This window comes from Malania oleifera, chromosome 3, assembly GCF_029873635.1.
Source record: "Malania oleifera isolate guangnan ecotype guangnan chromosome 3, ASM2987363v1, whole genome shotgun sequence".
Taxonomy (NCBI): domain Eukaryota; kingdom Viridiplantae; phylum Streptophyta; class Magnoliopsida; order Santalales; family Ximeniaceae; genus Malania; species Malania oleifera.
Genome location: NC_080419.1, coordinates 124,148,336 through 124,172,452, shown reverse-complemented (window position 1 = coordinate 124,172,452; position 24,117 = coordinate 124,148,336). Strand labels below are relative to the sequence as shown.

The following is a 24,117-nucleotide window of genomic DNA, read 5'->3' as shown; positions in this document are numbered from 1 at the left end:
TTAATATGCAACCATGCCTTACATTTTTGCAAAAGACTCTTTCCATGCCTCAAACCCGTGACCTTCAGGTCACACGACGACAACTTTACCGTTGTGGCTAAACTCCCCTTCAAGTTAAAAGTATTTTGGCTATTTGTTTTTTATTTTTTTTTTTTCAAATATTGCTAATTTAAAAAAATTTATCCCCTTAAAAATGTAAATGTGAATTCTAAATCAGTGCAATTCACAACCAGTCTAATAATCAGACTAAAATAACAACAATAATTCTAGAAATAAAATAACCAAAGCTATAATAATATTAAGGGGGGGGGGGGGGGAATCTGTAGCAACCAGCATAAATTTTTATTTAAAAGAACTCCAGAAACAAAAAGCACCATAAGATCTCTTGGTTACCTTGATGAGAATCCAGTAGAGAGAATAAACGAAAAAAGATTCGACTGAGTATGAACTAGAACTCTAGAAGCTATTGCAGAGGCATAACAAAATCACAATTAAAAAGCTAAAAAAATGACTACCATGTCATGCTAAAGCAATGATCCTAAATTTTATATAAAGTGAAAATTGTTGTCTTTTTGTTTGATGGCTACCTCCTTCAGAGATTGTAACTGTTATTTGGAAATTTAAGCAGGAGGAAATGATCAGGGGAAATGCACTTCGATGAACTCTGAGGGATCATGAATGCTGAAAAGGGCAGTGAGAGAATGCGTCGAGTTCATCAATTCTCGCACTGGCCCCAGCTTTGTCATGCCCGGCATGTTGCTCATGCTGCAGAGAGGTAAATTTATAAACATCTGAATTTCTGTTTGTAATCTCACAAAAAGGAATAAATGAAAATCGAGCTACAATTGACAGGTATGTAAGATACAGAGCACCAAAGTAGTTGTGAAACTATTTGAAACAGCACATATTTTGTTAAATGGTAACATTCCCATTTCATATTTTCTAAAATTTGGCATATTTGATGCACATGGCACTAGAACACTTTGACAACATCTAATGTGAATGAAATGGCTGTAAAGTTTGAGATTATCGAACTGATTTATTACCAATTGGTTTGGAATAGAGGAGAAAAAAAGTAGCAGTGGAGTATTCTAGTACATAATGCCTGACTACTACCACAAAAACATATTGCTACACCCCAAAATGACTTCAATTCTGATCCCATGTTTGGGGGCTTGGATTTTAGACTTGGATTTGGAATTGTGTGGATTTGGATAAAATGTTATACAAGATTGTATTGAGTTTTTCCAAATTCATATAAATCCAAATCTATGACCTAAAATCAATGCTCCCAAACACAACCTGACTGTTTTGTTGGAGGAACTGCCATGGTGCTGTGTGAGTGGAGCATCAAAATGAGTGACAATTTTTATTTTTTACAGCAAAATCTGATGGGTTAGAGACAATTATTTCCACACAAAATTTTCATATAACACATTTCTTGCACTGAACTTTTAGGTATCTGTTTATGGTAGCAGCAGAATAACCTCGTAAGAAAAATTAATGAAAAATCCAGCCTGTCCTACCTCTTTTTCTAAGTTCCTCTTCAAAACTAAAATTTCTGAACATATGAAAAATGTAGTTCATTGAAACTCTTGCCTTCAACCAAGCAACATCAATGAAGCGAACACAACTTAACTTAGAGAAAGAAAGAAAGAAAAGGCAAAAGAGACTCGAGGGTAATGACAAAAAGAAAAGACACATCAAGCACATATTTGCGACATACCGTTTCAAAATTTTTAGGATGTTGTCCCAAGTTTGGAAAAAAAGCACGACATTAAATTCTAGCTGCAAAAAAAGAAAATGAAAAAAGGTCAATCAAGAACACCAGCCATCAACAATGAAGCAAAAAAGGACACTATGAAAGAATGAGCAGTCCAAAATGACATAGCACTTCCAATGTGATAATGAATATAGCTGACAGTAATAAGTCCCACTGTATTCCTGTTTTCTAAATTTTATTTCAAAATTGTAGTATTTCACATGCTGGAGATAAGTTAACACTCCCTATAAATTTTTAAAACTTTAAGAACTGACAATTACCAATACTAAAATCTCAATGGAACAGGCACTATGTTAAACAACAGCCACTAGTTTTCTGAGTCAGCAAGATGATCGAGAAAAACATCCTATAGTCAATCTGCTTGGATTATGTAATTGATTCCCCAGCTTTCCAATGGATGGGATCACTCTGCTGTTGTCCAACATATGATACTGGCGAAAAAGGGAATGTACAAGATGCCAAGGGAAAAAATTACCAGGGCTAATAGAGACATAAAAAAGTAAAGAAATCATATGTTATATGCTTTATATCTACTTGTACAGAAAATTTCCACATTATTCGTAATAGCAGTGTAAAACACATCAAAACCTGACACAGAACCATGCAATGGTGAAGTAAAAAAGAGCAGCCTGGTGCACAAAGCTCTCGTGTATGCGGGAGGAAGGGGCAGACCATGATAGGTCTATAGTCACAGCCTTACCTTCATACATGAATGGCACAGGCGAGCTAGAATCTTGGTTAGAATTTAGGTCATGAATTCCCATGAGCTTTACAGGCAATAGATTAGCTAATATAATGTAATCAAAGATTTATTTGATGGGTATTTCACCTGATTAGCTGCAAGATTCTCAGAAATCTTTTTGAAGGCCTCCAAATTTTGCAAAATGAGATCTCCTGTACCATGATCAATGACTGCAAACACAATGTGATTCCTAAACATAAGAGTACAAAAATAATGGGGTATTAACAATATTCAAAGAATTTTTTTACTTAGGAAAAGAATGCAGTACAAACTGCAAAATATATATGAAACAAGAAAGGTCATGGAATGGCAGTGATTATCCTCACTACATGAGCTTTCATTTTACAATTCACATAAGACAAAAGAGGTAGAAACAGGGTCTGCCAAATATTTGATAAGTTTCCACTGCATTAAGATAAGACATAAACATAAGTTGCAAGACTTCTTATGAAACCTGTTTGATCACAAACACTGAACATGATATTCCTCCATTATGCAACTACTTACTCGCCGCAGAAGCGTTTTTTTAGCAGTGCAGGGAGTGGTATGTTGGGCAGTGAATAGTGATATGAAGTTCTATTCAGCATCAGTCCTAAGATTAGTTGGAACAGAAGCAAAATTATCTGGGCATTAGTTTTCTGGACCATTATTTGGGTGATGTGGGAGAAAAGTAATAAAAGGATTTGCTGCTCAGTCATGGACCAAGGTATCTTTTTATCAATCATGATAGATTGGAATTTCTGATGCAAATCCAACTTGCTGGAAGGAAGGGGAGACTTTTCTCATATACATTTAAGGCCAAGATTATCAAACTCTTTTTTGTTTGTTTTTCAATAAGAGAGCCATATAAACTGGAGTGAAATAATTGTCTTGAATAGATTTATAAACACATCAGTCACATGTCTAGCCCAACACACAAATAGATCTTTTTTTTTTTAAATCTTTTTGCATCGTAACCTGATCCTTCTGCTTGTAAACTCATGTTTGCAATTCGTCTTGGACACTGAATTACATTACTTAACATTTTTCTTTTTTTAAATAAAGTAAATCAGTAATCATTCTGAAAGCAATTTCTACCATGGAAAATGCAATTGTCTGAGCTCATTATAATCTAAAGTCACACTTGGTGGACCAGTCCATCTTTCTCAGAATTGATCCTGCTCTTGATGGCTGTTAGGCCTGTGGGACTTCCCAAAGAAAACTGCAATTGCAGTTTATCAATCACTTGCGAGACCACAAAGATCTTTTACTTATATCTCAAAGGTAATCCACCCAGCCCTTACCAAACTATACAAGAGCAGGGAAAGATAATGAAAAGGAGACAATGTCTTACTAAATCATAACACAAGAATCTCCATCTATATCATTTCAGTGACAAAAAAGGGAAACAGGACTTCATTAAGAAATGAGGGAAATATTCAAGAAAAAATTATTATAAGTAATAGAATTATATATTAGAGACAAGGAAGCATATGTTAAGTCACTGCTTGGCCTAAAAGCTTTAGTTGTCATTTTGTGAGCCAACAATGTACATCAAGCCCCTAAGACTCCTCTCATGTGGCTTGCACATCATATGAAGCCCAGAAATGGTTACTCTCATTGAAATTGAACCTATAACCTCCTAGAAAGAGTGGTTCTAGTACCATGATAACTCACAACTTCACCAAAGCAATTAGGTTCTTGGGCAACAAAGAGTATCTAGCCTTTTATATATTTAGAACTTTTCAAGAAATTCATGACAATCATACCAACCTATGGATGAGACCTCATCATCACTGCCCATAGGACTTATGGTTACAGCATCATTGGGCTTGGCTGGATTTTGATATGTCACCGTTGATGGATCAGTGTCTTCTTCCTGAGAAGAAAAAAAAGATACAAAAGCATTTTATGAGCCCCCAAGGCAAGGTGGAGAGGGAGGGGCCAAAAACAATTATATAGATGAATAATGAAAAACAACAAATTGTTGACTACTTCCACAATAGAAAATAGAAGAATCAATGAATTATATATATTCAGGTCAAAAAAAAAAAAAAAATGATAAGCGTTCCCACTAAATGAAAGACCAATCTATAGAATATTGTGACTTACATAGTAGTCAAAATGGGATTCAAATCATGAATCAGAATTCCAATTTTGGGCATCGAGAATTGAATCAAATCATACAATATGGCATAAACTTCCAAAACCAAGTCAGAATGGCATGCATATACTGCTATATGTATAACAACAAAATAGTTAAAAAAATTTAAATTTTAACAAAAAAAAAATGTCATATTTCATGTGTATGTTTTCTCTAAACAATAAAAGTTAAGGGAAAGAATCAAATATAAATTAATAAAAAACTGAACTTTACATTGTTTAAGAGAAGAAATAAAGAAAAAAATGAAAAAAAAAAAAAGAACAGAAAATTTTTTGAGTTCATCAACGATAAAAATCATATTTCATGCATATGCTCTCCCTAATAAGAAAAAAAAAAAGCCAAAAAAATAATGAACTTAAATTAAAACTAATAGATAATTGAACAAACTACTAAATAAACCAACCTTTGCATCTTAACAACATTGCAAAACATGAGTACCTCCTTAGCCGACCTGCCCTTCTTCTCAATGGAAGAACACTATAAAACAAGGGAGAAGAATAACTGTGACGGCAACAGAAGACCTAGAGTCCTGTTTGCTCTTTTTTTCTCAGCATAGGGCCAATGTAGAGGAGATATGGAAGACAATCATGGTTTTAAAAATTCTAAAAAATGAAAGGGATAGATTTAGGGTTTTAAACCAGGATGACACGATTTGATATGTTTAGAATCATGTGAATCGGTTGATTCAGATCAATTCATTAGTCAAGGGGCGAATCAATAGGTTCAGAAACCATTCAATTGATTTAAATTCTTTAGTAAGATTTGAATCAATTTGCCCTAGAGTTGTCACGAATTATACAATTTGAATCCTGAATGGATTCAGGATAGGCACATGGAAGTGTGTGTTTTTATTGATATTTCATATTCCATTCTCATATTTGCGACTGCTATCTTTGTATTTACCATTCTTTGGTAAAAAATTCTGTAATTGCCACTGCATTTTGTTGAGCATATTGCAGTAATACCTTGCATAGGTGTCATAGTTCCCGGTTTATTGTTTGGATTTATATTACATTCAGATAAGGTATATCTTTCATAGCATCTCCAATGAATGTACTCAATTTAGAAACAACACTCTTAACCTTTGGTGAGGCAATGATGTCATAATCCAGAAGCATTGATGAAGCAAGGCATGACTTCATTATTCCACAACTGAATAGATATAAATATGCTAATCAAGGTTATAGGAACATATCATGAGTGTGTTTGAATGCAATTAATTTAACCTCAGAATGATAAACAAAAATGCTAAAGATACTTGTAACTATTAAAAGAAGCTATCATAAAGTTGACATAAACTAAGCTTTAAGATATCAAAAGAGAATTCAATGAAATAGTTTAAAGCAATAAGGGCTTCAATGGAAGTTATTTGTGCCCCCTGAATAGCTCATGAGGATGCATGGATGCCTGCACACATGTCCATGAGAGCATGATGGATAAAGATTCATAAACTGATTAACATGGATGAAATTGTGGACAAAAGGGCATATGATGGCACATAAGATTACTAGAAACATTCTCTCAAAACAAAAGAACAATCAGCAGCAGCGAGTGTGCCCTTTTTCGTCGTGTTTCCCTTATGAGACCTGTTTTTCTTTCTTTTTCTTCACCATTTTTTCAAGACAATAAAATGAATCAGTAAAAACAGTTAACATTCGTTATGAAGTATACGTAGGGTACTACAAAATTTTGAACTTTTTGCCTCTTATTTAAGCAATAATGTGCACATCCAATAAGCCAACCTCCTTGTTTGTTCTTTGGCCTTGTTTGCTTTTATATTTTACAAATTTAATATATGGCTATACATCCCCTTAATGCGCACATATCTCTACTATTAGGAAGGGGATTCTCCCTTCTTGGTCCGGTCCTTAAAATTACCCAAAATGTCCCTATAACTACCTATAAATATTTCAAAATACCATTCAAGTCCTATTTATTTTCTCTACAATTTCTCCATGTGTGCTGCGGCTAGTTTTTTAATTTTTAAAATTCAAAAAATATTTAGTATCCAACATAATTTTTTTTTTTTTTAATTTTTGACACCTAATATTTTATATTTTTTACTATGGCCCAGTTACCACCACCACAAGTTTGAGCCAAGTGACTACGGTTTTTATTAGTCTATGCTTCACCCTCGGTGGAAGCAAGGGGTTTATCGCTCCGATCATGGAATCAAGTAGAGGTGGAATTGGGCTTTATTTTTAGTTTTCCAAAAAATTTATACTGAAGCAGTACTCATATATAATTACTTTTGATGACACTGCAAAGGGGTGTTGGCTCTAACATATACTCATTTGTATATTAGACATTTGGATTGCTTCTTTCTAATATCAACAAATAATGAATATATATTTGAAGGATGAGTAATAGACTCATAACTCCAATATGCAATTGTTATTTCATATTCCATCACATTGTATGTTTTTATACATCAATAATATGCCATCTTGCACAAATATACATGTGTCCACGGATGTGTGCATGCACGCATGAGAGAGAGAGAGACTAAGAAAGATAACCCATAGTAGGGCAGATCATGCATCTTTCATCTGCAGTAACTGGTGTGTCACTATCAATTAAATTCCATGGATTAGTATGCCGATAGAGATTTCTTAAGTGCAACTCATAAATTATAAATACTGAAGTCAATTTACCATTACAGAGTAGGATTTGTATTACTGGCCTCAATTACTAGGATAATTCACAGAAGATAAGGGTTGGGAAACACACACATGCATGCACATTGTTAATTCACTACTTTACTTAAAAGTTGAAGTGGTTTGGTTGTGCACCAATAATGTAAATCAAGCTGTAACAATCTCTGCATGTGCAGGCGGATTGCACGAACACAGATAAACAGAGAATGAATAACACCCATTACAAGGAATAAGATAATATCTAACAGCCATACAATAACTGCAGGCAACAAAACTTGAAACAAGAACCTTATGGCAGCTGTGGCTTCGATACCATGTTCTGCAACTATTTTACCTAAAAGTTTAATCTGTTTTGTTTTGGGTCAACAATGTGTATCAGGCCTTAGCTTGTTCAGATACTTGGATGTGTCATACCATATAATGATTGCAGAACAGACATACACTATACGTGCACCCATACACAAGATGGATGCTTACTGCAGAAGTGCAGAATGAAGCAAATATACAGTTGAGGAATAATTAGAGAAGTGTTTGACATAACAAAAGGAAATCAGGACAGATTCAAAATTGTGTAATCATGGTTAACAAACAATAATTTCCATCTGCATTGATTGCATGCATGCATGCAGCAAGCTAAACTATCGATGCTTATGCAGCTCTATTAATGGGGTGTAAAATAATACAATCAGTTGGTAAAAAACTTCAATCAAAATGGAACTATTGGAACTTACAATCATCAATTGAAGGTTTAATGCCGCCTCCCGGGCTGTCTTACCCTCTAGTTGCCCAGCAATTGCCAAAGTTCCTTTTATGTCTGATTCTGAAGCATATCTGTGGGCATTTTATGTGACAACATTAATTACAAAGATAAGCTACCAGCCTACAATGGACATTAAAAAAAAAAAAAAAACTGATATGCAATACAAGAAGGGTTAAATTGAGTATATAAAGAAACGCAGAGTAGAACACACAACATCCTATGCAATAGAAGAAGCCCTTAGCAGTTCCGCATGTTTTAAATCACAAATAAGCAGAAGTCTTGGTCACGGTGAAATATGAAATCAAACTACCACAATTCAGCCTGTGAAAAGAAAAAAAGAAGGCCGCGTTAGAGAGAGAAGCTCTCTTCCCTCTCTAGGGAATGCACGGCCATGGCTGGCTTGGAAGCTCTTCCATACGCTCTCCCCATCTTCTTCAACCTCCAATCCCTCCATTCTACCCTCTCCAATAGGCTGTGGTGATTCACGGCCTGTCAGTTCCTATTTCGTGTTTGATTTGCTGTTTATTGCGTTGATTTCTGAGTTCCCGCCTATCGCAAATTTGAAAATTTTTGAATTTGCTTGGCCATGGTACGTAGGAATAGGCGTCCAAATGTGAAGAGTCCTACTGTGGTGAAGAACCCCACTACAGGAGGCAAGAAGATGAACGGGAAACTTTGAAGAAAGCTATCCCTAAAGAAACTGGAGTCTCCAAATCACAAGAATTTGCGATTGCAAAGGTGGCCCAACTGAATCTGGTAGCTTCAGGCACTGTGGATAAGAGTTCTGAGGTTCCCGGGATGGAGGAGCAGGGTAAGTTCGTAGAAGGTCCTGTCACTGAAAACCTAGGGACGGAAGACATGAAAGAAGAGACTGACATGTACGAGAATGAAGACTCAGTTAGAATGGAAAAATCACAAGTAAGGCTAGACCAGATTTCTCAGGATGGAGGCGAGGAGAGCCATAAAGAGAAGGAAAACCTGGACTAACCTGAGGGGGTCTTGGGTCAGCCAATTCGCAAACAATAGGCATGGGCAAGACTGTAATTCAATTCCTTTCTATGAATGAGATGGAATTGGAGCTCACATCCCTGCTTGTGACATTGATGACTTAGATACTATGTGGAGATTTAGCCTAGTTGGGTATTTCGTTGGTAGGTTTCCAGGCAAGAAAGCCCTTCAAGAGATAGTAAATGCTTGGGGTGTGAAGGTGGCTATTAATTATCATGGGAGTTGGTGGATTATTTTTAAGTTTAGTAATGAAGAAGATTTATGCAACGTCTTACAAAGAGGACCTTATTTAGCTTATGGCAAACCACTGTTGATAAAGAGAATGCCTATACTTTTTCAGTTTGATGAGAAGTTAACAACTCTCCCTGTTTGGATTCAGCTTCACAACCTGCCCCTGGAATTGTGGAATCCGAATTCTCTGGGTAGAATATGCTCAGTAGTGGGTAGACCTATTATTTCTGATAATATGATTATTACGAAGGAGAGGATTACATATGCTCGAGTTCTAGTAGAAGTTGATGTGGCTAAGGAAATTAAAGGAAGTGTCAAACTGTGGCCCCCAAATGATAAGATAATCAGGAAGTGATCTACGAGAAGCTCCCAAAATACTGCAAATACTGTAAGACTCTGTGGCATAATGAAGGTGAACGTAAAATAAAGAAAGGCAGAGTGACTTCTTGTGCAAATCATTCGATCCCTGTTGTCACTCTTCCTCCATCACCTCCCCCTATTCATACTAGAAGAATGTCTTCAGTTATTGAAGAGAACCCTGATGCTGTGAAAGACAGTACTACTGGATTCAGGGTTGAGGCCATGGATAGTGAGTCAGGAAAATGGGAAGGATGGAAATGATGTAAACACATCTTCTGTTCCTGGTTTGGAGGATATCCGTTTAGAAGAAGGTTTAACCAAGGAGGGGGCTGACCTTATCGGAAAGAAGAACATAACTGATGCTTTCAGCTGCAGGACTGAAGGAGAAACTGGGGGAAAGCATCCTTTGAATGAACCTGAAGCTGGGCTGGGTTTGGACAAAGGAAAGGCCATTCAAGGAAGTCTAGAAGGTGAATTTACACTGGCAATGAGCAAGAAGGAAAGAGCTAAAGAGGTCAAAGCAGCTACGTTTGTCCAAAGGAAAGAAGGGACTCCCCTCTTACCAAAACCATGAAGATTGCTGCATGGAATATCAGGGGTTTTAACAAACCCCTGAAACAAAATGGGGTCTTGGACCTCATTAAGAAAAATAAAATTGATGTTATGGGTATTATCAAAACGAAATCGTCTATAGAAAGGCTTGAAGAGATGATGAAGAGGAAACTGGTCAAATGAAAACAAGTTAATAATTTTATTCATCAAAGGTCAGATAGGATTCTGGTGATTTGGGACCCCCTAAAGGTACAACTTCAGATCCTGTAGACCACTGCTCAGGTGATTCACTGTAATGTCAAGTGTTTAATCTCCTCTAAGTGTTTTTATTTAAGCTTTATATATGGCTTTAACTCTATTGTTGCAAGAAGGAGTTTGTGGCAGGATTTGTATCAATTTGGTGGATCCTGTGATAGACCCTAGCTTCTCTTGGGAGACTTCAACAATGTCCTTTCAGGGGAGGAAAAGAAGAACGGTCTTCCTGTGAAGCCTTATGAAACAAGAGACATGCTTAGCTGTTTTATGGGGAATGGGCTTGTCGATATGCAGTCTTCAGGGTGTTTTCTGACCTGGACAAATGGAAGAATCTGGAGTAAGCTGGACAGAGCTCTAGACAATTCAGTTTGGGATCAGTCTGACCTCAGAGCTCATGCACATTTCCTAATGCCAGGGCACCTTTCTGACCATGCTCCGTGTATTATCAATCTGCTTGGAGTTGAAAATGATGGGAAAAAGCCTTTTAAATATTTCAACATGTGGTCCCAGCATGAGAAATTTCAGGAGCTGGTTAAGGAAGGGTGGAAGATCAGAGTGGAGGGTAGCAGCCAGCTCAGGCTGGTGAAAAAACTGAAGGAATTAAAGAAATCCCTGAGATGTCTGAATTCTGCCCACTTCTCCCACATCTCTGAAAGAGCTGGCAAAGCTTATCTCAACCTCCTGGATGCCCAACAGAAGCGGCATGAACAACCTGATAATGAAGCTTTACAAAGATTATTTTTCTCAAAGAAGGAAGAGGCTACCAAGCTGGATACTGCAAACAGGTCCTTCCTAGCTCAGTCAGCAGAGAATGATCACTTAAAGAATTGTGATAGAAGCACCTCGTACTTCCACTCCTCAATGAAAAGGCACATGTCAAGGTCTCACATTACAACCATCACAAAAAATAATGGGGAGAACACCACCTCACAAGCCCAAGTGGCAGATGAATTTCTGGCTTTTTACAAAGAGTTACTTGGAACAGAAGATATCTGTGAGTCAGTTGACCCTGTTGTCGTGGAGAATGGAAAGAAGCTGAATGATGAACAGGTTTCTCAGATGTTAAAGGAGGTTACAAATGAGGAAATTAAGGAGGCTTTATTCAGTATAGGGAAGGACAAGTCTCCTGGACCTGATGGTTTTTCTTCAGGTTTCTTTAAGAAGGCTTGGGGTACTGTTGGGAAAGATGTCACTCTGGCAGTGAAGGAGTACTTCAGGAAAGGTGTTCTGCTGAAACAACACAACCACACTGCCCTAGCAGTTATCCCAAAATCAAAGCATGCCTCCAGTGTACAGGACTTCAGACCTATATCATGTTGCAATGTTGTGTACAAAGTAATTTCTAAGATCCTTGTTTCCAGAGTCAAGCCTTGCTTTGAGTCCCTAGTGAACCCTGCCCAGTCAGCCTTCGTTAAGCAAAGAAGTATGGTTGAGAATATTTATCTGGTGCAGGAGTTGGTGAGGAAGTATGCAAGGAAAAGAATTTCTCCAAGATGCATGCTTAAGATTGGCCTGAGAAAAGCCTATGAGTCAGTGTCTTGGTCATTCCTTAGACAAATGCTCTCTCATTTAAATTTTCCAAACATGATGGTGGAAAGAATCATGCAATGTGTCGAAACCACATCATACTCAATTGCTTTAAATGGTGAGTTTCATGGTTATTTTCAAAGAAGGAAGAGGGCTAAGACAAGGGGGCCCCCTCTCTCCCTTGCTGTTTGTCCTGTGTTTGGAATACCTGTCAAGACTGATGCAGGGTCTGGAGAATAATGCAGGGTTTAACTTCCACCCCAAATGCAGAGAGTTGGATATAACCCACTTAGCCTTAGCTGAACACCTGATTCTATTTGCAAGAGGTGATGTGTCTTCAATCAACTTGATTATGGACTCCTTATAAAGGTTTTCAGAGTGCTCAGGGCTGAAAGCCAACAACCAGAAATCAAATCTGTATTCAGCAGGAACCAATGCAAGGGATTCGGAGGAAATTAATGGGTGACTGGTTTCTCAGATGGAGAGTTTCCCTTAAGGTATCTGGGAATTCCCCTGGCTTCAACAAGGTTGAATGCAATGCACTATGCTCCCCTCACCAATAAAATTGCAAATCTGTTTAGTGCATGGCCCAGAAACACACTTTCATATGCTAGTTGACTGGAGTTATTGAACTCTGTAATTCAAGGGGTGGAGTGCTTTTGGTTAGCTATATTTCCAATTGCAAAAGCTGTTTTGCACCACATCATAAAGCTGTGCATAGCTTTCTTATGGGGTGACAGAAAAAGCCTTTGGTTGCCTGGAGGGAGGTTTGTCTGCCCAAAGAAGAAGGTGGACTGGGGGTGTTCGATTTTAATGCTTGGAACAGCTCTCTTCTGTCAAAAGCAATATGGAACATTCAGGAGAAGAAAGATTCTCTCGTCCAAATGGGTAAACCAGTTCTACCTGAGAGGATGAAGTGTTTGGGAGGCCACAAGCAAGCATGACAATTCTCCATTGTTTAAAAAAATTGTGGCTCTAAAAAACCAGATTGGTACTGAAGACCAGTTCAGACAGTGGCTTGTGGAAGATAAGATGTGTGGTTCAAAAATTTACAATTACTGGAGAGTCGAGGGCAGCAAGACTCCCTGGTTTGCAGAAGTTTGGAAAGCTGGAAGTACCGGAAGCACAGCACATGTTTATCCTTTGGCTTAGCATTAAAGGGAAACTCCTCACAAAGGATAAATTACTGATTGATGACCTGGACAACAGATGCTCACTGTGCATATCTGAAAACGAGTCTATTGATCACTTATTTTTTAATTGCAGGTACACTGAACCTGTTTGGACTTTTTTGAGAAAATGGCTTGGTATTACTAGAAGAATGGCAACCATTAAAGCTTCATTGAAATGGTTACATAAGGAGTCAAGAGGTACTGGTGTGCAGGCAGTGAGTAAAAAAATATGCTTCGCTGCCACAGTGTATTACATATGGCACTTCAGGAAGAGGAAGCAATTTGAAGGGGCAGTAACTCCTCCTGAAGCTATAATCAGAGCCATCCAAACACATACTTACCGAGTGATCTACAACAGATTTCCTTACCTAGCTGAATGTGGAACTGAAAGTAGTCTTTAATTGTTTTGTTATGACTCTGTTTTTCTGCTGTACCTTATTGTTGTTCAGTTTGGCTGAAAGATAATTTGTCCTTTTGAAGTTGTTGCTTTGATCTGAGTTTGTTGGTTATATGCCTTGATGGCCCTGGGTATGCCCAGGTTTTATGTATCAGTTTGTGGCTTTTGGTGTCTCTTCCCACTTTGGAAGGACTCTCCTTGTATGTTGTGAAACTTGAGATTGTTCCACCTAACTTTACCACAGTTACAATTGTACAGGTAAATAGAGAGTGAATAATTGTGCAAAATTACACCAGGTAAATTCCCAGGGAAGTGGGGGGTCACAACGGACCGCTTAAATCCCTCTTTCCTAGACAGAATTTTCCTTAGACATGTAATCAACACAATATATTACTACAACTATACCCGACAAAAGTTAACTACTGAATAGATAAAATGAAGAACACCAGAATTTAACGAGGTTCGGCTAATTGTGCCTACATCCTCGGATAATATCAATCAATATTTCTCTATTGTAGAAATATTACAAAATGAGAGAGAGAAGAGAGAATGTGCCTAAGAGAGAAGTAGGCAAATTTAGGGATGAGAATACAAATGGAGGTGATGGGTTTATATAGGTTAGGAAAAACCACTATTACAACCACTAATCACCTACCTTTGAAAAATTAGCCCACCATTGAAGACTTCAATGGCAATTGTAGGCTTCTAGAATGAGCCATATTTCAACAAATCTCCACCTTGGCGAAATTCCATCTCTTAATCATCTCTCATAGATTCCATAATGTCTTCAAATGCGCTTGTAGCGCAAATATTTCAATTTTCAACAATGTTGATCAAGTTCAAGCAATGTTGAAACTTGACCACAGTTACCACTTTTGTCATCATATCAGCAGGATTCTCAGTGGTTCGAATCTTTTGGATTACTACTCCACCTTCTTCTAGAATTTCTCGAACAAAATGATATCGAAGGTCGATGTGCTTGGTTCTTGAATGGTAGACTTGGTTCTTTGCTAGATGGATAGCACTTTGGCTATCACAATGCACCTTGGTGTGCTTCTGTTCAATTCCCAAATCTTTCATCAATCCTTGAAGCCAAATTGCCTCCTTCACAGCCTCTGTGACTGCCATATACTCTGCCTCTGTAGTGGACAAAGCAACTGTTGACTGTAAAGTAGACCTCCAACTAACTGGCGCTTTTGCAAGAGTAAAAACATAGCCAGTAGTTGACCGACGCTTATCCAAATCACCAGCGTAGTCGGAATCACAGTATCCAACAATACTATGATCATCTTGCTTATCCTGCTCAAATATTAGGCCAACATCTACCGTATACAAAATGTATCGTAGAATCCATTTCACAACTTACCAATGTTCCTTTCCAGGATCATGCATATACTTGCTCACAACTCCAACGGCTTGTGAAATATCGGGCCTTGTACACACCATGGCATACATCAAGCTACCAATAGCACTTGAATACGGTACTTTTGACATGTATTCTCGTTCTACTTCAGTTTTTGGAGACATAGATGCATTCAACTTGAAATGAGGAGCAAGCGGAGTACTAACAGGTTTTGACTTCTCATCCATACCAAAACGCTTCAGTACTTTCCTCAAATATTGTTTTTGAGTCAAACAAAGCCTCCCCAATTTCTTATCTCTACTTATCTCCATACCGAGAATTTTCTTTGCTTCGCCTAGATCCTTCATCTCAAACTCCCTATTCAACTGAGCCTTCAGTTTGTCAATTTCTGTCTGACTTTTGGAGGCTATCAATATATCATCAACATAAAGAAGAAGATATATGAAAGATCTATCTTGTAGCTTGCAAAAATACACACAGTGATCATATTTGCTTCTTCTGTACTTTTGCACCATCATAAACTTGTCAAATCGTTTGTACCACTGCCTTGGGGATTGCTTTAATCCATACAACGATTTTTCAAGTTTGCACACCATATTTTCTTTTCCAGCAACTTTGAAACCTCCTGGCTGAGTCATGTAGATTTCCTCTATCAAGTCTCCATGTAAAAATGCAGTTTTTACATCTAATTGAACTAGTTCCATATCCAATTTTGCTACCAAAGCCAATAAGATTCTTATGGAGGAATGTTTTACTACTGGAGAAAATACCTCATTGTAATCAATTCCCTCCGTTTGTGCATAGCCTTTAGCCACCAACCTTACTTTGTAGCGAACACTATTCTTGTCAGGAAATCCATCTTTCTTTGTATATACCCATTTACACCCAATTGCCTTCTTACCCTTCAGAAGACTAACAAGCTTCCATGTTCGATTCTTATGAAGGGACTGCATTTCTTCATTCATGGCTTCCCTCCACTTTTCTTCTTCCGAACTTTGGATTGCTTCATTGTAAGTAACAGGAGTATCATCGTTTGCAATTGGAGATGCGTAAGCCACCATGTCAACAAAGCGAGCAGGCTTTCTAATTTTTCTCTTTGGCTTACTCAATGCAATAGATTCATGTTGCTGTGGAGGTTCTTGGGTTGAAACCTCTTCTACAGGCGACTCTTCTTCTACCATAGGAGAGTCTTCATTTTCTGGGTAAACAATTCTTCTATCAAACTCCACCTGTTTTGGAGCACCATCTTTTTGCTCAACACTTTCTGTTGTCACCTTTCTTAAAAAAGTAGATTCATTAAAGGTAACATCCCTGCTGAAGATTATTTTCTTTGTTTCTGGACACCAAAGACGATATCCCTTTACTCCAGAGGTGATTCCCATAAAGATTGCTTTCTTAGCCCTCGGATCCAGCTTTGATTCCTTGACATGATAGTAGGTAGTGGAACCAAATACATGTAAGGAATCATAATCTGTAGCAGGCTTTCCAAACCATTTCTCCAATGGTGTTTTACCACAAATAGCAGTAGATGGTAGGCGGTTGATGAGGTGGCAGGCATATGTTACAGCCTCAGCCCAAAATTCTCTACCCAACCCAGCATTGGATAACATACACCGAACCTTCTCCAACAATGTTCGATTCATACGTTCTGCCACTCCATTCTGTTGTGGTGTACTTCTCACTGTGAAGTGTCGTATAATACCTTCATCTTCGCAGACTCTAAGAAATGGATCACTTCTATATTCTCCACCATTATCTGTACGGAGGTGCTTGATCCTTCTGCTTGTTTGAGTTTCCACCATATTTTTCCATTTGAGGAAGACTCCTAACACTTCATCCTTAGTTTTCATAGTATACACCCATACTCTTTGAGAAAAATCGTCAACAAAGGTCACATAGTAGTGTTTTCCTCCCAGTGAAGTTGTATTGGAAGGTCCCCACACATCAAAGTGAACATAATCCAAAATACCCTTGGTATTATGGATTGCAGTACCAAATTTCACTCTTGTTTGCTTCCCTTTGATGCAATGTTCACAGAAATCTAGCTTGCAGGTCTTTGCTCCCTTTAATAATCCTTGATTTGTAAGAAGTCCCAAGGATTTTTCACCTGCATGCCCCAAGCGTATATGCCATAACCTAGTTGCTTCTATTTCTTTATCATCAGAAGAAACTGTTGCTGCCGTCCTAATAACTGTACGACCTTGATAGTGATACAAGTTATTGTTCTTCCGAATTCCCTTGATTACCACGAGTGCACCAGAGATGATCTTCATGATTCCGTTTTCTGCTGTTACTTTGAATCCCTTTGATTCTAGGGTTCCCACAGAAATAAGATTCTTCATCAAACTTGGTACATATCTAACGTCCGTCAATATTTTGATTGATCCATCTTGATTCCTCAAGCGGACTGAACCAATCCCATGTGTGGTAAGAGGGACATCATTTGCTGTGTAGACGACTCCACCTTCTAGTTCTTTAAAATCAAAGAACCAATCCCGATTGGGACACATATGATGGCTACACCCAGAATCTAGTAGCCATATACTCGAAGAACTAGTTGATGGCGTAGTAGCAAGCGAAAGATCTGAGCTCCCATCTTCGTACTCAGCCACATTTGAGATGGCCTTTCCTTTATCAGGTTTGCCTTTATTCTTTAGCTTCGGACAGTCTTTCTTCCAGTGCCCCTTTTCCCGACAAAAGGCACATTCATCTTTGTTTGGTCTGGACCTTGACTTGGATCTCTCTTTCTTTCTACTATTCTGGCTTTGTGAACGGCCTCGAACTACTAGAGCCTCGTTGGCTCCATTTGTGCTTTCAAGCTTGTCCTTCTTCCTCAATTCATAGCTATACAAAGCAGCACAAACCTCGCCAAAAGACACTTTATCCTTTCCATGGAGCAGAGTAGTTTCAAGAAACTCAAACTCCTCAGGAAGGGATCCCAACAACATCAAAGCCAGGTCTTCATCTTTAAAAGTCTCATCCAGATTAACTAAATCAGTAACCAACCTATTAAAGTTGGTGATATGATCATTCATAGTGGTACCTGAGACATAAGTGAAGCGAAATAGTCTCTTCTTCATATGGAGTTTGTTCTGAGAGCTTTTCTTCAAAAACTTTTCCTCCAGTGCCTTCCACAACTTGTTTGCAGAAGTTTCCTTACAGAATGCATACTTCTGCTCTCTTGAAAGACACGATCGAATTGTACCACATGCTAACCGATTGATGGTCCCCCATTCTTTCTTCTCAATATCTTCTTGTTTCTCTTCTTCAATGGCAATGTCTAGACCTTGCTGAAAGAGAGCGTCTAGAACCTCACTTTGCCACATACCAAAATGACCGGTGCCGTAAAAAATCTCCACTGCAAATCTGGCATTTGTCACAGTAGTTCTTGCCAAAATAGACGAGTTTGATGTGGATGCTTTTGCACTATCTGCCATAAATGCTATTTAATAGTTGCCGATGCGGAATGCCAATAGCCCAAGGAAAACTTTTCTGATGTGGAAGATCAGACTAAGCTGCAACCACAGAGCATACTAAGAATAACCTTGTCTCTGATACCAATTGTTGTGAAACTTGAGATTGTTCCACCTAACTTTACCACAGTTACAATTGTACAGGTAAATAGAGAGTGAATAATTGTGCAAAATTACACTAGGTAAATTCCCAGGGAAGTGGGGGGTCACAACGGACCGCTTAAATCCCTCTTTCCTAGACAGAATTTTCCTTAGACATGTAATTAACACAATATATTACTACAACTATACTCGACAAAAGTTAACTACTGAATAGATAAAATGAAGAACACCAGAATTTAACGAGGTTCGGCTAATTGTGCCTACGTCCTCGGACACTATCAATCAATATTTCTCTATTGTAGAAATATTACAAAATGAGAGAGAGAAGAGAGAATGTGCCTAAGAGAGAAGTAGGCAAATTTAGGGATGAGAATACAAATGGAGGTGATGGGTTTATATAGGTTAGGAAAAACCATTATTACAACCACTAATCACCTACCTTTGAAAAATTAGCCCACCATTGAAGACTTCAATGGCAATTGTAGGCTTCTAGAATGAGCCATATTTCAACATTGTACATACTCTTTTGATCAATACATTTACATTTATGATCCAAAAAAAAGTATACACAATTCACAAGACCAAATCACTCTACAGGAAAAAGGAAAAAATCAGTTGAAATTGATGCCAAACAATTTCAAATGCACAAAATTAAGATAGAATTATGAAATTATAACATTTTGCCCAAACTCAAAAGCTTGAGAGCTAGCTGTATGTTTTGAAATTCACGTCTGTCTCAATGACGAAGTGAAGGAACAATAGATCTGCGTCTTGACAGAAAGCACGACTATTTTACATATTATTTTTGAAGTTCTATCTACTGTAAATTCTGGACAAGATGAAAGTACGTAAATCATAGCTCATGTTTAATAGGGTAGTCTGTTTAGTGATAGTTCTGTAAATCAGCAATGCACCAAAGAAGTCACTGAGTTCACAAGTCACCTGGTGAGAAGCGGCTGCCTCTATTTAGAAAGGTTAGGTAGGTTTATCAGGTTCAGAATATAAAAAAAAAAAAAACAATTCCCCAGAACTTCATAGTTACTGGGAACCCAAAATGGAGTGCAAATTTTTGGAAACAACATATTATAGGCTATCAACTAAATCAAACTTCTGAATGGGAAAGCATAAATGCACAGAACTAATCATTATGAATATAATAAGTGGAACGTCTCAGAAAATTCCATCTTTGGTTGTTTATAGTCTTCAATTTCTTGGAAAGATAAACTATTTCCTCTTCCTTTTGCCAAAGGCATTATACTCTCTGATTCAAATGCACAGTTAGTTTCTTCAAAAACTCTCCGGCCCAAAATTGAAAAGAAACAAAATCCCATTGAGAATTGCATGCCCAGAGTGTAATTATACACATTGACACACGCAAATTTAAAATTCAAGCCAGAAAAACCTCAGATAAAACAAATAATAAAAATAAATCCAGTAAGGGAGTTCAAACAAATAAGCAATTGACATAGAAGTTCAACAGAAACTCATAAGCCGATTAGAATTCTCTCGCCCGAAAGCAAATGGGAGCAAAATCTCATTAAAATTTGCAAACCCAACAGTGTTATTAAACAAACATAACGACATTCGCGTATCTAAAATTGGGGAAAAAAAATCAGAAACCATACAAACAGCACAATAAAACAAATACTCACCGGTGAAGTCCTGCTTTGAGAATCGCTTTCTCTTTGGCAGACCAGTTGGTGTCTTCATCAGCGAAGTACCGACGGATACTCGACCCCTGATTCGAATTCCGCGACTCGGACGACGTCCTCCAGCTACTGAGGTTCCCCCCAAGAGCGGGATCTTGATGATGATGGTGGTTCCGAGATGGGTTCCCGCTCTTAGCCATCAGTTTCAACAATATGCGTACGAATGTGCCTAAACCCCCAGATCGTCCTCAAAGTCAGAATCGATCGTTTATTTCCTGCCAATTCTAGCGTTCCCGCCTAAAATCTTGAAACCCAAATCCAAGAATTCAAGAACTAGGTAGGGAAGAAGGAAGAGAGGTTGATTGACAGAGTTCTGCGGATAGGACTAAACGAGCTCTGAAGATGACGAATCTTGTAGACGAAGGTGTGGAAGGTAAGGAGAGTATCCGAGTATGGAGGATTTTGAGGGTGCTTAATTTGAATTCAAATTTCTGTTTTATATGTGGTCCGTTAGTTTATTTTAATATCATAACAATATCAAAATTTATTAATCATTTTAAAAAATGATATGTACATTATAGTTACACTTTTATTTATTTGAATTTTTGAAAAGTACATATACTTTAAAATTAGATATCTATTTAATTAAGTGATTGTTTGATATTATCATAAAAAATAAAAAAAAATAAAAATCAAAAACAAAAATAAAAAATTAGAAACAAAAACTAAAAATTAGAAACCAGCAACTATTTGGTTTATATTTAAAAAACTATTAGAAATTAAAACATAATTAAAAAAATACTAATTTTTATTTTTAAATCAAATAATATCATTAAAATAATAAAATTACAAATAATATACATTAAAAAAGTACTATAATAAAAATAAATTTTAGTGTAAAAAATTTCATTGGTCTCCTTGAGGTTTCAAGAGTTTTAAGAACCTCCCCTCAGGTTTAGCAAAAAGAGATATTTGTGGCATTTTTGAAACCTTAGGAAAAGTTAGTGTGTTTTGCCCTAAAATATATTATAATTACTTTATTTAATTATTCTATTTTCAAAATTTGTTTTACAATAAAAATTTTATTAGACATGACAATTGAAAAATAGTAAAAATTTTCTATAATTGGTTTTATTATTATTTTTCGAAATTTATGTAAATTTTTATTTTAATTATATTTGAATTAATATGATAATTTAATTTTTATTTCATTTAAAAGTGTATAAAATGATTAATTTAATCCAAAAAACTATTTCTAGATATTAAAATTTCTAGAAATAGGTTACTAAAACAAGTAAAAATCATGAATTTTAATTTTCAATTTTTTGACAAACAGTTGAAAATCGGCAACAGAAATAGAAAACTGACAACATAAACAAACGGGTTTTTATATCTTGTTTCTTCATTGTGGCAAAATAGAAATAAAAAACTGAAAACAACAATGATACCAAACAGATCCTAAATCTTTGGAAAGGGTATATACTTTTTAGTTAGGTATCTATGTATTGAATCTTTGGTTGTATTCTAAAAATTGAAAATGTTAAGTGTACCTTATTTTTAGGTCTTGTGTGTCTACAAATATCCTAGAGTATTGACTATTTGCATATAATCTCTACATATAATTTCTCTTTACATTACTTTCTTCATAATTAGCATTTGAGTATAGAGAATTTGACAACTTAAAAAATGTGTTCTTTATGGAGTTTAGGACTCTTTCATTTGTGAAGAACTAGAGAGAGTCGTAGGATTCAAATCGGTTTGTTTTATCCTAGATGAGATAAGTGAAGTGAAATTCTACTACGTACATTGATTCGTGAGTTAAGTTGAAAAATCATAAAGGACTTAAATCTACTTAAAAAGAGCGAGATATCCATGTCTCAGCCTTATTGTGAATCGTGTTTATATTTGATTTGTGTTTTTTTTTATTTGTTATATTTGTGCTATTCTTAACAATTTTGAGGAGCATTAAAAAATATGAAGTCTATAATTGAAAATTTCAATGAAAATGTTGTAGATCTTAACGAGTCCTTTTGATTTAAAGGAGTCAACTTTAAGAGATAGAAATGTTAAGTACTCTTCTACCTCAATCTCTTCAAGGTTGCCTATGCTCTTATTGAGAAGCATTTGAACAAAACAAAAAGTGACAATATGAATGAAGACGAGTTGGTCGTTCACCATGGTTGGAACAATACCAAAAAAATGAGTATAAATGTCAATTTTATATATAAAATTGTCTTGTTGATCATTTTTTTAATTATTATGATACTACTTATTCCTCTACAAAGAAAATCTAGAAGGCTTTGCAAAATAAGTATGGTATTAAGGAGGTAGGGGCAAAGAAATATATAGTCAGCCGATTTTTTAACTATCAAATAGTGGATGGAAAATCGGTTGTAGAGGAAACACAAGATTTCTAAATGATAGTGGTGGGAGTTACATCCGGAGACATCAAGATTAGATGCAATCTTGTTGTGGTTGTAACTATTAACAAGTTGCTCTCATCTTGGAGAGAATTCTAAAAGAGCATGCGCTACAAACTGAAAGATATGTCTCTCAAGACTTTGACAACTCGAATCCATGTAGAGAAGGCAAAAGAGTAAGATACGCTTATGCAAGAAAGAAACAGTAATGACAATAATGATAATACCACAAAGGTAAATTTAATTGCTTTCGAACATATTACTTTGTCTAAGGATCATTTTTCTAATAATCTGCAATTAAATCCTAAGAAGAAAAATGTGAAAAATAATAGTAGACGTCACAAAGTTAATAGTAATAAGGGCAACCCTAATCAAAAGAATTGGAACCAATGACCTCTTTATAATCAAAAAGTAAAGCGATAATGTTTGTTTCATTTGTGGCAAAAGTGAACATATTGCTCGAATTTGAAAATTTTGAAAACATGGACCTAATCCTCAAGCCAATATAGTTGAGGAACCGTTTTTGGAATGATTACAAATATATGGTCTATAATATTGAAGGGTGTTTGGTAGACTTGGGTGCTAATAGATGTGTCTGCTATGAAAAAACTTTGTTCAAGGTGTACACTCCTTTTAAGGAACCTAAAACCATTATGTTTGGTGATTCTCATACCACCCAAGTACTTGATAGTGGTGAGATTGAATTGAAGTTTACATCTATAAGGGTTGTGTATTATACTTCTTCCTTTAGAAATAATTTGGTGTCAAGTTTTCTTCTTAATAAGTCAGGTTTTAAACAAATCATAGAATCTAACTAATATGTAATTACTAAGAACGAGATATTTGTGAGCTAATGTTATGTTTGTAATGAGATGTTTAAATTAAGTATTGAGAATGACAATAAAACATCCTTAAGTTATGTTTACTTGCTTTCTTCTTTAAATGTTTAGCATGCTCATTTATGTCATATTAATAGTATATTCGTAGGAATCAAGAGTGATTTGAAATTAATTTCGAATGTTGAAACAGATTTTGGAAAATATGAGTCATATAGAAAGGTTAAAATAACAAAAGGGCCCCACAAAAGTGTTGAGAGAAAAGTGTTAGATTTAATTCACACATATTTGAGTGAGTTTGAAGGAATTTTAACTTATGAAGAAAATATATATTTTGTTCACTTAAATTGATGATTTTTCAAAGTATAAGCATGTTTTTTTATTAAAAAAATAAAAGAGATGCTTTTGAAAAGTTTAAAATTATCCTCTTCAAAGTTCAAAATCAATTCAATAGAAAAATTAATAGAATTAGAAGTGATGGAGGCTGTGAGCGAGTATGAATCTTTAGAATTCAACTCATTTGCACAATCTTTGGGAATAATTCATGAAATTACTCCACCTTATTCTTCTACTTCTAATGATATAACTAACAGGAAGAAGATAACTTTGATAAGTTTGACTAATGTTATGCTAATAAAATCATGTGCATCTCCTAATCTTTCGGGTGGAACTGTTTTAACTGTTTGA

General features: G+C 36.3%; 1 protein-coding gene across 2 annotated transcripts; it reads right to left on the bottom strand.

Moving 5' to 3' along the window:
* Positions 1–321: 321 nt before the first annotated feature.
* Positions 322–20,667, bottom strand: LOC131150952 (uncharacterized). 2 transcript variants are annotated; one of them, XM_058102054.1, is made up of 6 exons: positions 20,178–20,667; positions 8,057–8,156; positions 4,278–4,383; positions 2,613–2,695; positions 1,727–1,788; positions 322–765 (listed from the first exon to the last, which is right to left on the bottom strand). In XM_058102054.1, the coding sequence occupies exons 1-6, from the start codon at positions 20,372–20,374 to the stop codon at positions 639–641; spliced, it is 675 nt and encodes a 224-aa protein (XP_057958037.1). In that variant the 5' UTR covers positions 20,375–20,667; the 3' UTR covers positions 322–638. The 2 variants fall into 2 exon arrangements, with proteins under 2 accessions (XP_057958037.1, XP_057958036.1); XM_058102053.1 differs by having other exon boundaries at positions 322–1,788.
* Positions 20,668–24,117: the final 3,450 nt, after the last annotated feature.

What these genes read in the sequence shown, in the direction of transcription:
- LOC131150952 (XM_058102053.1), bottom strand. Translation starts at nt 20,374, where the DNA reads ATGGCTAAGAGCGGGAACCCATCTCGGAACCACCATCATCATCAAGAT. An exon ending in TAAACCTTCAATTGATGATT is followed by an intron (nt 4,384 to 8,056) that starts GTAAGTTCCAAT and finishes TTTTCTTCTCAG; the next exon opens with GAAGAAGACACTGATCCATC. An exon ending in AGAATCTTGCAGCTAATCAG is followed by an intron (nt 1,789 to 2,612) that starts GTGAAATACCCA and finishes CTTTTTTTGCAG; the next exon opens with CTAGAATTTAATGTCGTGCT.